The sequence below is a fragment of the Fringilla coelebs genome (genome assembly GCF_963513975.1).
Source record: "Fringilla coelebs genome assembly, chromosome: Z".
In the NCBI taxonomy this organism is placed as follows: Eukaryota; Metazoa; Chordata; class Aves; order Passeriformes; family Fringillidae; genus Fringilla; species Fringilla coelebs.
In genome coordinates this window covers 14,578,350-14,591,838 of record NC_140031.1, presented here as the reverse complement: position 1 = coordinate 14,591,838, position 13,489 = coordinate 14,578,350, and the positions used below count along the sequence as shown (strand labels likewise).

At 38.8% G+C, this 13,489-nt stretch overlaps 1 protein-coding gene across 2 annotated transcripts; it reads left to right on the top strand.

The window, feature by feature from the left end:
* Nucleotides 1–2,771: 2,771 nt before the first annotated feature.
* On the top strand, nucleotides 2,772–13,207 carry LOC311165278 (uncharacterized protein C5orf34 homolog; the record flags this gene model as incomplete). Of its 2 annotated transcripts, XM_084225135.1 has the most annotated exons (12): nucleotides 2,772–2,966; nucleotides 3,243–3,332; nucleotides 5,453–6,096; nucleotides 6,708–6,803; nucleotides 7,867–7,990; nucleotides 8,824–8,915; nucleotides 9,127–9,196; nucleotides 9,492–9,662; nucleotides 10,072–10,160; nucleotides 10,875–10,967; nucleotides 11,846–11,886; nucleotides 12,630–13,207. In XM_084225135.1, the coding sequence occupies 12 exons, from the start codon at nucleotides 2,772–2,774 to the stop codon at nucleotides 12,821–12,823; spliced, it is 1,899 nt and encodes a 632-aa protein (XP_084081261.1). In that variant the 3' UTR covers nucleotides 12,824–13,207. The 2 variants fall into 2 exon arrangements, 1 of the variants encoding a protein (XP_084081261.1); XR_014616914.1 differs by lacking the exon at nucleotides 10,072–10,160 and having other exon boundaries at nucleotides 12,630–12,686.
* Between the last annotated feature and the right edge of the window lie 282 nt (nucleotides 13,208–13,489).

Here is a 13,489-nt window from a genome sequence, read left to right as displayed (position 1 = left end):
GAAACTAGAAATGTGAAAACTAGATTACTTTGAAATATATATTCTCTAAGTTGAGCACAATTTTCATACAAAACTTTTACTCTAAATACAGGTCAGACTTTCTGCTGGCTTTACAAGCAGATGTCTTGTGGAAATTTTTTTTATTCAGAATTTATAATCCCAAGGAACCAAGCATTCATATATGCTTTACAGTAAGGTACATGCATTTTACATGTTTTAGTTTTGCATGATTTGTGGTGAGTCGTCTTTTTCTGTCAGGTAGCTGTCAGCTCCAGACGTACTGTCAGCTTGTGGATACAGTAATTTTTTGAGTAGATAAGAAGCATGCCAAATCATTGGGTAAAAAAAAAATCAGGAGCTAGGACCTGTATATATAGAAAGCAGCTCAAGTCAAGTTTGCAATACAAGGTTTTTCCTCTGCCAAAAATATTAAAAATCATAAAGTGAGACTTTAATTCAAAGTAGCATAGAAGTTTATAGTCTGTACATATGAACTTTGTAAGTGCTTTCAGTCTTTACTGCAGCAGAGAAAAATTGGTTTTAACTCTGTCCAGCTGCATTAAAAAACCAGGATAATATTTTCATTAAACGAGTCAAGTATTTGCCACTTATCTTAAATCTCACAGAACTTCAATACAAGCTAGTGAATGTGAGAGAGCAAAAGAAAGCAGCAGGTTTCTCACTGTCAGGATCCCCTTGTCTGCTGCTTGTCTGCCCACTCTTAATCACCCATTGTTCTGTGTATGATAGAGATAAGTCATGAGAGGTTTAGAGGTTATTTCACCTGAATTTTAGCATTTACAAATTTCAAATGCACTGTGTAAGATTGAGTTTCTCATCTACAGGTTTCTGAACAATGCCTTGCAAATGTACAACTTTTTAAAAATACGTATTTTCTTCATGGCATCATGGTAAATCAGTGAAGGCACAGAAGCATGGAAAGCAAAATTTGGGGGAGATGTGAAGCAAGGTTCTTCAGCACTGGTTCTGAAAAGAAACAGGCTTCACATTCAAATTTGAGCATGAGACCCAGGCTTTGCAGATCAGTAGAAGTATGCACACTGTTTGCAACTCATGACAAATTATTATGATTTAGCAAAAAAATTTTGTATTTGAAAATCACACTTTGTTTAAAGGAATTTCAAAATGGGCTGCAAGAATTGCTGCTTTGCATGTGCTTTGCTGTTGCGTGATTTTCATATCTAGAAATGCAGCTTGTTCTCAGTATTTCCTTTAAGATCTGCAAAGTTCTTGCTACAGGCCTTCGGTGCTTTTTTTTTTTTTTAACAGATGAAGTCACTGGGTTTTAACTAGAGTTTGAGAATAATTGTACCACTAGAGAGAAGCAAGACCACATGAGGTATCACAAACTGCATATAGCTAGGTTGTTTTCTTTTTTCAATAGAATAATCTGTTGTGGCACTGAATGTTAGTAACACTTGGTCTGGTTTGTACTAGTAATCTTTCTTTTCCACTGGGACATTATTTCCTTATCGTATTCTGCCTTTCCTTCCTACTACACACAACTCATTGAATTACTGACAGCTGAAGTTTGCAACTTCTCTGTGACCAAAGTATAGTTCTAATCATCCAGTTGATGCCTGTGGATCATTAGTTGATACCGGAACAGAAAATGACATTCCAGCCAAAACTCAGGGAAGCTACTACACAGTACCCTGAACTGCTGATTTGCCACCTCTACTTCAGCCTGTGTGACCTACTTCCACAGTTCCTCTGCAGAGGGTTCCAACCGGAGCAGTGAAATTGTGAGCAAAATGCAATGCATCATCCATAAATAATAATATTCATAACTCATTCAATAATCCCAATATATACTTTGAAACTTGCTTCAGACACCTACTGAACAGAATAATATTAAAAAGGGGTATTCTGAATAGAATCAAGTTTATTTTGATGCATGGCTGTGTCAGCAGCCACTCGACTGGGTGTTGATCTACTCTCTGCTAACACAACAGCTATCGAGAATGGAAAGTTGTACTGAATGCAGTCAGTCGACGATTGCACTGATCTGAGACACCTGTACTTCCCTAAGCAGGTAAGGGAGCTAAGAGAGACCATATGGACTAGTGGGGATCTTCAACTGCCTTTGCCAAGGGCTAGGAGTGGGGGTTGATAATAATTGTCACTCAGCTGTGAACTGTCAGCCTCTTAAAACTGCTTTGATTAAACTGTAAGTATTGGTAGAGGGTGTATATAATAGTCAAAAAAAGGCAACTAGGCATCATGGTAAAATTGTCCTTTGGCATCTTGGTCTTCCTGTTCAGATAGGGCTTCTACTGCCCAGTTCTAGGTACAGAGCAGTGTGTTGGCCCACCCCACCCCCCCCCACCCCCCCCGTTTTCAGCAAATAAAAACTTATTTAAAATTTATTAAGAAAAAAAAAGTACAAAGACACCGTGTGCAGTTCCCTCAAGCTTATTTTACAAATGTGTGTACGGAATGCGCTCATCTTGCCTGAGGGAGGCGGAAAGCGCCGTTGCCTCACTGGCGGGAAGGAGCTCGGCTGGAGATCAGCTCAGCCGCAGATCAGGAGAAGCGCGGCGGGAGTTCGGGCGGAGCTGGACAAGAGAAGAGCTGGTGGGAGAGTTCGGGCGGAGCTGGACAAGGGAAGAGCTGGTGGGGGAGCTCAAGGGGAGTTCGGGCGGTCGCCCCGCCCCTCTCCTCCCCGCCGTTCCTGCCGTGCGGCGGCGCGGCCGCTTCAGTTGCCCGGGCCCGAGAGCCTTCCGTAGTTCTGGCTCGGCCTCCGAGCGATGCAGGCGGAAAAGCTGATGGTGTTGTTCGGGGACGACTCGGTGGAGGTGCACTACGCGGGGGGGTCCCGCTTGCTGCTGTCTCCTTGCGGCTCCGAGTACCTGTACGAAGCGGCGCTCCCCGCGGCCGCCCACCCGCTCCAGCGGGCGGAGACCACCCGCCAGCGGGTCGCCTTTGTCGTCAGTGCTTACCGGGTATGCGGTGGGTAGTGCCTTTGGGGACGGGAGCGCTGTCCCCTGTCCCTGCGCCGTCCCGGGGAGCATCCCTTGGGCAGTGCCAGAGTTGCCTCCCTGCTCGCAAACGGTCCGGCCCCGGGGATCGCTGATCCAACAGGAGTTCTTGTTCCTCTCCGTAAAAAACGCAGAAGGTTTCATAGCGTCATCTCCACAAAAAGTATGAAATCAGTATAAAATATTATCACTGCGTGTAAAAAATCGTAATAGGGTTTGTTTTTCTCTGCACTTCAACAGGAACAACTTCTACGAGCGCTAGATTTCCGGAACGCGTTTTCTTCTCACCCATACTTGCCTTCGCGTGTTATACCTCCAGAAAGAAAAAAGGTGGGATTACACATTAGGCGAGTAATGCTTTCGTAAAAAAACCCTTCTCCAGCAGATTTAATATAATTTCACATGCTTGTGTGTGTGAGTACAGGCCGTGAAGATCTATCGAGTGCAGTTTGGCTAATGGAGCTGTCGTCTTTCTTAAATTTCTTAAATTTAAAACTGCCGTTTTAAATTACAGCTTTAAGTGTTAGACTTCTGTTAATGCATTTTCTTTGTAGAAAGAAACACTAAAAGTTAGCTTATTCCTAGCAAGGGTAAAACCTAGGATTTTGTGTGTTGTTATATTTTTGCAATAGAAACTTTTCAGGGAGCTCACGGTGTAACAGGATGGTATTTTCCGAGGCTGTCAGATCTCCCCATTGGAGTACCCCTGTGAAATTGGTGCTGGGGTCTGTAGGAGGAATGGGGCAATGTCCAGGTCAGACTGAACATCCATGCAGAGACCAATTTAGTATTTCTGGAAGCTTTGCTCTAGATCAGCATCTCTCTGGGTGTTCCCAGTGAATATGAGTGTCTGCACAGCATGGTGGGAATCTCAAGACAACTGGTTAATCAGGCGAGTTTTAAAGCTTTTAGACTAACCCTTCAGTAGCAACACCCTTCATGCTAATGTTTATGTTCAGCTGCCTAAAGCACTGTCACTCAGTGTCACTGTATACTTAATTAAAAGACGGCAGTCCTTACCAGTCATGTATTCAGTGCAAAGAGCTTCTGCTCTGCTCGTAGCACTGAGGAGTAAGTTCCACCTTCTCTGAGGCCTTGAACAATCTAGCTCCTTTGGAGATTGTCTGGGTTTCTAGACTGTTTTTAACTTACAGCATCCCTTGTGACTACTTGCATCAGGATGCTGAAGGATAACTTTCCTAGGCCACAGCAAGCACCTTACCATGTTGGTTGACTTCTCCCCCACACCCCTTTTCTGTTGCTTTGGTTTCTTCCCCCTCACTTTGAGAAAAACTCCTGCTTTTCGTAAAGCTAAAATAGTAATTTTAGAACTCCTGAGGTTGTCCTTGTCCAGCAATTTACTGTCACTTTATTGTTCTGTAGCCTGTTATCAAACAGTGCCCATGTTTTCAAGGCCCTTGCTGTTTCCCACACTCCAGTGGTCCACCATAATAAAGAGTTACTAAGCTTCAGCTCTCATAATAAATTGTTAATGAGCCTGACAGGCCAGCCCGGGGCATAGCAGAGTTACCGTAAGGCCTGAGGCCTGTTACTACCATGGCAATACCGTCATGGGCACAGAAACACTTAGACTGTGTTACTTACCTTATGCTTGAGTTCAAAACAACCCCTTCCTGTGGTGTGCTTAGGCTCTCATTTGGCCAATCCAGCCACCCACTTGTCTAGACATCTCCATGAGGGGGATCTCGTCAGTGGTCTGGCCAGTTCAGATCTGCAGCTAGTATTCAAAATGCAGGTTAGCTGTGAATATGTATTCAGTGGTATGTTCAGTTTGCCCTTGTTCCATTCCTAGAACTTTCAAACATTTCATACTGATTAAATTGCTGGTGAGCATTGAGTGTGTTTTCATGGGACTGAGAATTACAACACCAGGATTCTGGTTGGTGGCAGTCAGCTCAGTGCCCATTCTCCTATATAGAAGTATATGTAGCTATATATAGTTAGGATTGCCTTTCCTCGTTGCGATAACATTACGTTTATCTCAACTGAACTTTTACCTTCAGCCTTGTTGTCTGGTATTGATTATTGTATACTGTCCTTTTGCAATTCTTTATCAAATTCACTGATAATTGCTATGAACAAGATAATTTGGCCATTCTCTCCCTTGTTTCTGAAGAAGCCGTTGGAAAACACAAACATGTACAGTTGTATCTGGTCAGTTGCCCATGTACCTTAATAATTTATGGCTGGATTAAATTAAAACATTATTGCTAGATAGAATTCTGTTAGTACAGGAGGAAGCAGGTAGGAAGATTAGATGTTTTGCTTTCTCTGAGTTCATACATGCAGATAAATAGAGAACAGTATTTCTTGCCATTCATCACCTTGCAGAAGGACTGAATTAATTTAAATGTAAATGCTTCATTGCATTTCTGGGAGGCAGGTAATTTTTATCTTGCTGCACATTCCAATCCTTTTTCTTGTATTAGATTCTTCTCAATGATATCTTAGAAATTAAATGGCCTGACCCTGCGACAGCGGATCTGACAAGATGTTTAGACAATGGCGGGGTGAAGATCTCATCTGTAGATGGCTATGCTCACCTTTACTTGTCAGAATTGCAGCAAGAATTTACAGTGGAGTTCTTATGCAAAGTCAGCCAGTCATCTGCAGCATCCTCATACTCCTCTGAAAAGAACAGCACCTACCAAAGCGGAGATCACTGTGGAAATCCAAGTAAAAATGCTGCTGCAGAAGTCTCATCAAAACAAAGAAGAATAGAGACTAGGAATAAACTTGGTTGTGCCGAAGGTAGATACAGGGAACCAGCCAAACCAGAGGACCAAAGAGATGGAGATGGAGTGCCTTTGTTCCACACAAGTTGTTCTTCTGAATACACATGGGTTACACAGCATTGGACTGTTTCCTTGTGCCCAGAAGAATGGAAATACCCTTTGTCCTTGGCACTAAAATGCTGCAACTTAAGTACTGTGGAAAATGTAATAAACACATATGAGACAAACAGCTGTACAGCCGTTGAAGGTGGTGTTTTAGCAGACCCTGAAACATATGGAACAGTTTCTTGTTTACCTACAGCTTTGCCCCTCAGCTGCAGAGCCCCACATCTACACAGGTAATTTAAACTCTTTACTTTGTAGTTGTTATCATATGCCTTACAATTCTCCAGTTTGGATCTTCAATTTCTAGCAAAATAATTGAATGCTAGCTATAAAAAAAAGTTTAAAATTACTATCAGTTGTGGGTTTTTTAGAAACTTCTTGAAACTTGACACTGTAAAACCAACATTCTGTAACCTACTCTAATGAAGCCATAGTATAACCTACTCTAATGAAGGTATAGTGATCAGATTAAAAGATATATATTTTCTCACATGCTTTATGAATATGTAAATTAAAAAGAGAATATTGAAAAAAGAACATAGGTTTTGTATTGGGGTGGTTTGGTTTTTCCTCTTCTGTTTTGAAAAGAGTATTTTTGAGGTGGGCCAGTGGCATATGTTGTCTGTCAGCATCACTAAAAATAATTAAAAAATTGTGGGATTGAGAAGTTTAATTTGTTAAGTAAAGTGGATCACTATGGAATTGGAGGAGTCTGAAAATATGTCATCTGAATAAGTGTGCATGCATCACTCTTAGTTATAGAAGTGATTACTAGCAAACACACACACACAAAAGAACAACCAATATATGGACTTAGTGAGGCTGTCGTATTTTACACACACAGGTGGACATTCTGTGACTTCTTTCAGAATGAAGATACAGACGAGTATTCATTCCATCAGCTAATTCAAGTTGTGTGGTGCCAGGGTGTTTTCTACAGGTATGTAAGAGGTCGTCTGTTATCTAGAACACTTTTTTGTATGGGAATTAAGCTCTAAGATGAAATGTCTTACTTTGTCCCTTTCTCACTCTTTGAGAAATGGAACACAGTCTTCATGTCAGAGTCTGTTTCTGCTGTTTGTTCACTGGACTTCTCATTTTCTAGCACGGTATATTTTTAGGCCTGAATCTGAAGTCATGTTTAAGATCTGGTAATCTGATTTCTTAAAGGTTTTCTGGACAGCTGGAGTTCCCACAGATTTCACTTAAAGTAATGGTACTCGGTTTCTTTGCAAATTAGTTCTCTCCTCTTGCTGCTGAGGATTTCACAGTTTAGAAATGTTTATCTTGGTGACCTACATAATTCACGTTTGGCTGTGGATTTTCCTGGCAAGTCACCTTGTCCATATGGTTAAGGAAAAAAAACCAAAACAGAAAAAACCCAACCAACAATGGGACTTTCAAATTGAAATTGCTATAACTGCTATTAGCACCTAAAAGTCTTTGATAAAACCATCACTGGTGTTTAGCGCTTTAATCTTTCTGCTGTGTTCTTAATTTTTCCTCAGTGTAATTCCTATATTTTCACCTCATCTAAATAAAATGTTTAGCAGCATTTCAGAGTTTTTTCAGAGCTTTTTTTTCTCAATTAAGACCTTTAGATTGTTCAGGAATTGTTCAGTCTGGCAGTTTTCTGTGTACATTATGTGTGGCTGGTCTACTAAGAAAGTTGGATTTTTCTTTACAGGATCACTATGTTTTGTGGTCAATGGAATGAACAGCTCTTGAAGGTGTTTACCTTGACACCAAAAAAGCTTTCTTTAGCTTATTAAAATCCCACCCCCATGCACATGTGCTAACAAAGTGCCTAGTAATGTTAATATTCTGTGTTAAAAGACATTATTGGTACATTCTACTGTTTGTGAAACAGTAGAAATTTTTCACATCTGAGTTGCTGAAAATGTGTCTCTGCTTATTGTTTTCTTCAGGTTTAATAACCTGTTTTGCTTGTCTAGTGACACAGCATTTTAAACACTTACTAAAAATCTCATTATTTTCCTTAGATTTATCCATGGTAGGACAAACATCGCAGAAATTTATCCTGGTGACGACTCGTTTTTCAAGTCAGAGGGAGAATTTTTGGGAAAATATTTTGTACGTTATGCAATCCAAAAAGGAACAAAAAAGGTACAAAACTATTTAAAAACTAGAACTACTTAAAAGGATGTTCCAAATTCCTTCAAATTAGCATCTTCCTTAAGACATTTGTCTATGCAGTGTGTAGTGAAGTCCCTACACTGGTAATTACTACAATGCCTTAATCAAGCTATCAGTCATACAAAAAGATGAGATTATCCCTTCTGTTTCAGAAGGTATTTTTGTAAATTTTACACAATAAGAAAATTCTTCCTCATTGTAACGTTTATTTTCTCAAACTCAAGAGTAAGATTCTACAACAACCATTTCTCATGAATTCAGAAGTTTAGTCTTGAAGCTAATGTTATTGATTAGAGTTTAATCTCTTTGTACTTGGAAGTGTTTTCTACTGTATGAAGACACAACCTAGAAGATGCAGGTTTTGTTCTGGCCTTGCTGCAGACCAGTTGTTCAGTGGAAAAGGATTTTGCCTTTGTGCCTGTCTGTTAAGTTCCCCCAGAGGAGAGGTCCTCTCAAGTGCCAATGCAACGCCAGAATTAAGGATCAAATTTGTACTCTTGGAACCCAGCCTTTAACTTGTAGTCAAACATCACCGCTCAGTAATGACCTGTAGTCTACTGTCTGACAAGAAAAGTTCATGGTTCTTAAAGAGTGTAAAGAAACTGAGTATTTGAATATTTTTTCACACAGGCATAGGCTTAAGGATACAATTTTCAATCAGATATTTGTCTGTGTTCCGTGGCAGATTTAAATGTGATTATAGTTGGCTTCTGGGAGGTTAGAAATTTTATAACTTGCTCTTAATTGTGTTTTCATACTACGGTACCTGTAACTAACTCATCTTCTTTCTGCTCTTTACTCAGGTAGAAGAAAAGATGTATTCAGTGATCAGCCTACCTCCAGATGTGCCAGGACATCCATACTCAATATCCTCCATTATTACTCAGGCAACCAAGTAACTTTACTTTATTACATTAATTCTACTGACTTAGAAAGGACAGGAGTTAAAATGACAGAAAACGCTTAGTATTACTTTAAGTATAAAAATTAAAGAAAGTTACCTTAGCACTGAGGGCATATCTAAACTTACAGAAATTTGCAGGTGCTTAGAAGACATAGTAGGAATTAAATGCTTGATACTTTGTTTGGTTTTTTTCTCTCCTCAGAATTCTTCAGTATTGCTGCAAAACAAAACTGTCATTAAGTCATAATTATTATCTCTGCTGCTGGAAAGTGGTATGTAGCTGAAAACTTATAAATCTTGCAGTGTTATAAGGATGATTATACAGAGTGTAGGGAGTAGGACAATCTAAAGGAAAGAATCTAGAGTGTATCTTCACAAATAGGAAGGCAGATATTTGGGAACCAAAAGCATGCATTTAAAAGTTATATTTAAGAAGCAATTGCATGATGAAGAGAGCTGTTTGTGATCTGTAAAAACAAGTTAATAAAAAATCTGGAACAGATACAGACAGTTGAAATGATGTAAATAGCCTTTCTTCAAGTTTGTAATGTATTTGTTTGGTTCTAGGTATCTGAGACTGATGGACGAGAAATGTTGCCAGTTTTGCTGCATGAAAAGGTTGTTCCCAGAATAGGAAGACTGGTTGTGTACTCAGATCATAAAGTCCATGCTACTTTTTTGGATAGGATGACCCTGACTATGATTTGGGATTTCAACTCTTCCTGTAGTGAGATGCAGGTAACATGTGACTTAGAGGAAGGACTATTCCTAAAGCTTTCCATGAAAAAGTATTACTAGGAAAGTAATGAGAATACCAAACAAAAGTTCTGATGCCAACAAAGTACAAAAACAAAAAAGAGTTGACAATTCTACAGGTTTGGAGACATTTTTACACACTTCTAGAAATAATTTATTCTTGAATAGCACAAAGGAAGAGTTGGGGCATGGTCTAGGTGTTTTTCCCCTACATTTGTCATAGCAGACTATAGCAGATTCTATCCCTAGGCAAGCCACAGACTTGCACGTTTTTAAAGTGGATTGTTCATAGATGTTTCATTCTTAAATTACCATATTATATTTGTTCTTTTTTCTTTCCTTTGGACTGCAGCAGAAAATTAGTATTTGTTCGGTTTTTTTTTCTCCTAAGATAAATGAAGATGTAGGGTGGTGTAAGTTAACTACTCCTGGTGGGCTACAGCAGCTAATACAAATAAGTAATCCTGGAGTCTATGAAAGGTAATTTAAATTAGTTGTTCAATTTAAATATAAAAATTATTATTTATAAATGCTCTTAGATGAAGAAACAGTATTTTTTGATGATAAACTGGTAAGGGTGGAACAAACACGTAATGATGAAAGCTGCATCTTATTTCTGGTAGAGATTCAAGACCTGTGTGACTCAGGGCCACTTCATGCTGTGATTCCATTATAACTGTTATGGCAATGTTTTTTAAGAAAAGTAACTAGACCTGCAACTTGCCATTTACTACAGTGGATAAAAAACACCCAAAAGCATTTGTCCTATAGAGAGTTGATATATAGGACTGAACATCACTTTATCTAATTTTTGCTTTATTACAGATACTGACCTCTCCCTACAGATTGTTTTCTAATCTGCTGGCTGTAATTACAGCCTCATTATTGGAATAATCAGAAGTTTTCTGTGCTGCATTTTAGCAAGCAGATATTCACAAACAAAAATTTACACTTGTACACTGTTCATTGCAAAACATACAGCTTTGTTATCATTTACTATAACTGTAAATCTAAATATGAAGAAGATTCTAGACAAAAAATGACAAGGCAAGCTAGGAGAAAAAGCTAGATTTTGAGTCATAGCTTTTTATTTCAAATCCAGGTGTATTCCTTAGTGCCTTCAGTTTTTCTTTTGAAAATGGAGTTTATTTCTCATATCAATAACTACTTTTTTGAACTTTCATATTAACACAGGTACATCAGAACAGCTATAGAATGGTGCAGAAGTTTGAATGAAAGGAAAGAGATTGCTGAATATCCTGCACACTCTATAACTGAAGAAAATTGGTATTCATCTTTTTCCTAAATAATTGACTATAAATAATGTTGAAAGCAAAACTGAAAAATATTACAATCTGAATTTTATATCTTGCATTTCCTAATGGTCAAAAATGAAAATTTATTTTCAAAGTCCATTTATTTTGTATATGGTTTTACATTTTTCATACAGTGTTCAAAATGTTCAGTGAGTTTCAGGTGAAGGTTGTTTCATTGAGCTTTGCCTGTCTTAAAAATCAGAATTATGGTGACTTTGTCAAAGGACAGTTAATGTTACAAAGATGGTGTCTTGCAGTGAAAAGATATCAGAACAAGAAAGATGTTTCTTAACAGAACATCAATCATCTAAAACAGTACTTTGAACTGCCTAATGACAGTTGTATCTCTTGCTGATGTATTTGTCGTTTTTAATACATAATACTGACCAAAAATCTATTGACATCATTTCTAAACATATTTGGATATTAAAAATGTGCTAATTGAAATCAATTGCAGTTGCACTTGCTACTTACTGACCAAAAATCTACTGACATCAACTGAAAACACTGGGATATTAAAAATGTGCTATTGAAATCAATTGCAGTTGCACTTGTTACTTAAATTATAGCAGATTCAGCTGATGAATTTTATAGCATCAGCTATATTATATTTATAGCATTTTATAGCTGATGAAGTGAAAATTCTATCTCTATTTATACATACTTACAGCAAAGAGACTATTCTTAGAGCAGAGACCAAATTTTTGGAAACACAAATGATTTACAAATGTCAGCCATTGAAACAAAGAGATTTTGCTAATCAAATTGTCAGTATTGCTGGAAACTGTTAAAAAATAAAATCTAAAGTGAAATATATCCTTGAGAAATAACCTTTCTTTTTTTGGACAGGTCTGCTGATGCTGAGCTTGAAAAAATACAGAGATTTAATTGTATCCTTTTAAAAGCTGTAAAGATTTTTTTTTTCACTTTTATATTCTGCTGTTTATCTGCATGTTCAAATCTGCACTTCAGATCATCAAGGGCTCTCTATCCTGATCTTACCTTCTTTTACTGTCTCACTTCTTAAAACAACATTTTCTTACTTATCTTTTTTGTTTTATCACTTATTTTGTGGTAAAGAAAAAAAAAACAGTGTTGGAAGTACAAAACTAAAATGAAAAGTCACCAGAAAACAAAGCCCTTTAATCTGTATTGCATCCATTTTGCTACAAGTCATCTGCTGATCTGTTCTTGAAAGAGGAACAACACAGTTGCCTTTGGGCTTGTGGCAGTACAGTATCTTTCTGTTTATCAGCTACCTTACTATTGTTCTGTTGTGTTCAGCTAGCTGGAAATGTGCACTGTGCTGAATCTGCTTAAAGCCACTCTAAAACTGTCTTTAAGCCAGTGTTCAATTCTATTAGTATGAAAAGTATATGCTGTTTAACTGAAGTATAACACCCTTTTTCTTTTCAAAGTAACTTTTGCATAAATTGAAGTCTAAAAGACATTTTTCTATAAATGTTGTAGACGTTTTTAGTAATACAGTCTTTTTCTTTTTTTACCTGTATGTAATTACCATGCTACAAAATGTGAGACTTTGCAAGGCAGAATGATGAATACAAATGCAGAGGCTAATTTTTCTCTTTAGGAGGAAGAGTCTGAATTTTTTTTCTTAACAAAGTAACCCTAGTTTTATTAGACCGTAGCAACATTCTGAAAAGGTCATCTGCCACAAAATCCAACCCATCTGGTATCACTGCCAGAAAAAAAGAAAATGGGGGCGAGACAGAAGAACTCAGTGAAGATTGCGTCTTGGAGGCTTTGGAAAAAACTTCTAAAGCCATTCAGGATATTGAATCTCTGCTCGCCGCTTCTGGGAGGTGAAGCCCTGTGTTCCGTGTCCTCACAGGAGCTGTCCCAGCCGTGTCTGAGGAGGCTCTGCGGGGAGGGAGGAATGAAGGCTGAAGCCAGAGGGACAGGTTGCCAGTATATTCCCGGTGAAGTCTGTCAGGTGCCAGTGTAATATCAGTAATAACCTAGTGCTATATTTGGGTAGGCAAAGAGAACAGTTGCGATGATGCAGCACTGTTGTATAAATAGATCAGGCCTGACCTGACAGTACTGCTTTTAATGTTTGAATGGATGTTCGGATCAGCTGGCCTGATGGATCGCTGCGGAAATGACCGGGATAGACGCGGGTAGTTTTCACTGTAAAAACATTGCTTTTGTTCAGATGCTCACACCAAAAAGTCTTAATACATAATAAAATGTTTCCCAAATGTTTTCTATAGTGCTCTCTTTGAGTAAAGAAGTACTAATTTGAGGACAGAAGACACTTCTCTGCTCTGTGGTCTGTCAGAGGCGCAGCATTTCCCTAATGACAAAACACTAAACTCTCATCATCGATTTCCCTCCCAGCAATTAAAGGAGCCAAACCGCGAGCACCCAAACCCTCCATTTACTAATCCGGGAGACACTTCTCCCTCACAGCCAGCCCCGCGGCCCGCGCCGGGCGGGGACGGGAGGAGCGGAGGCGGGCCCGGCTCCCAG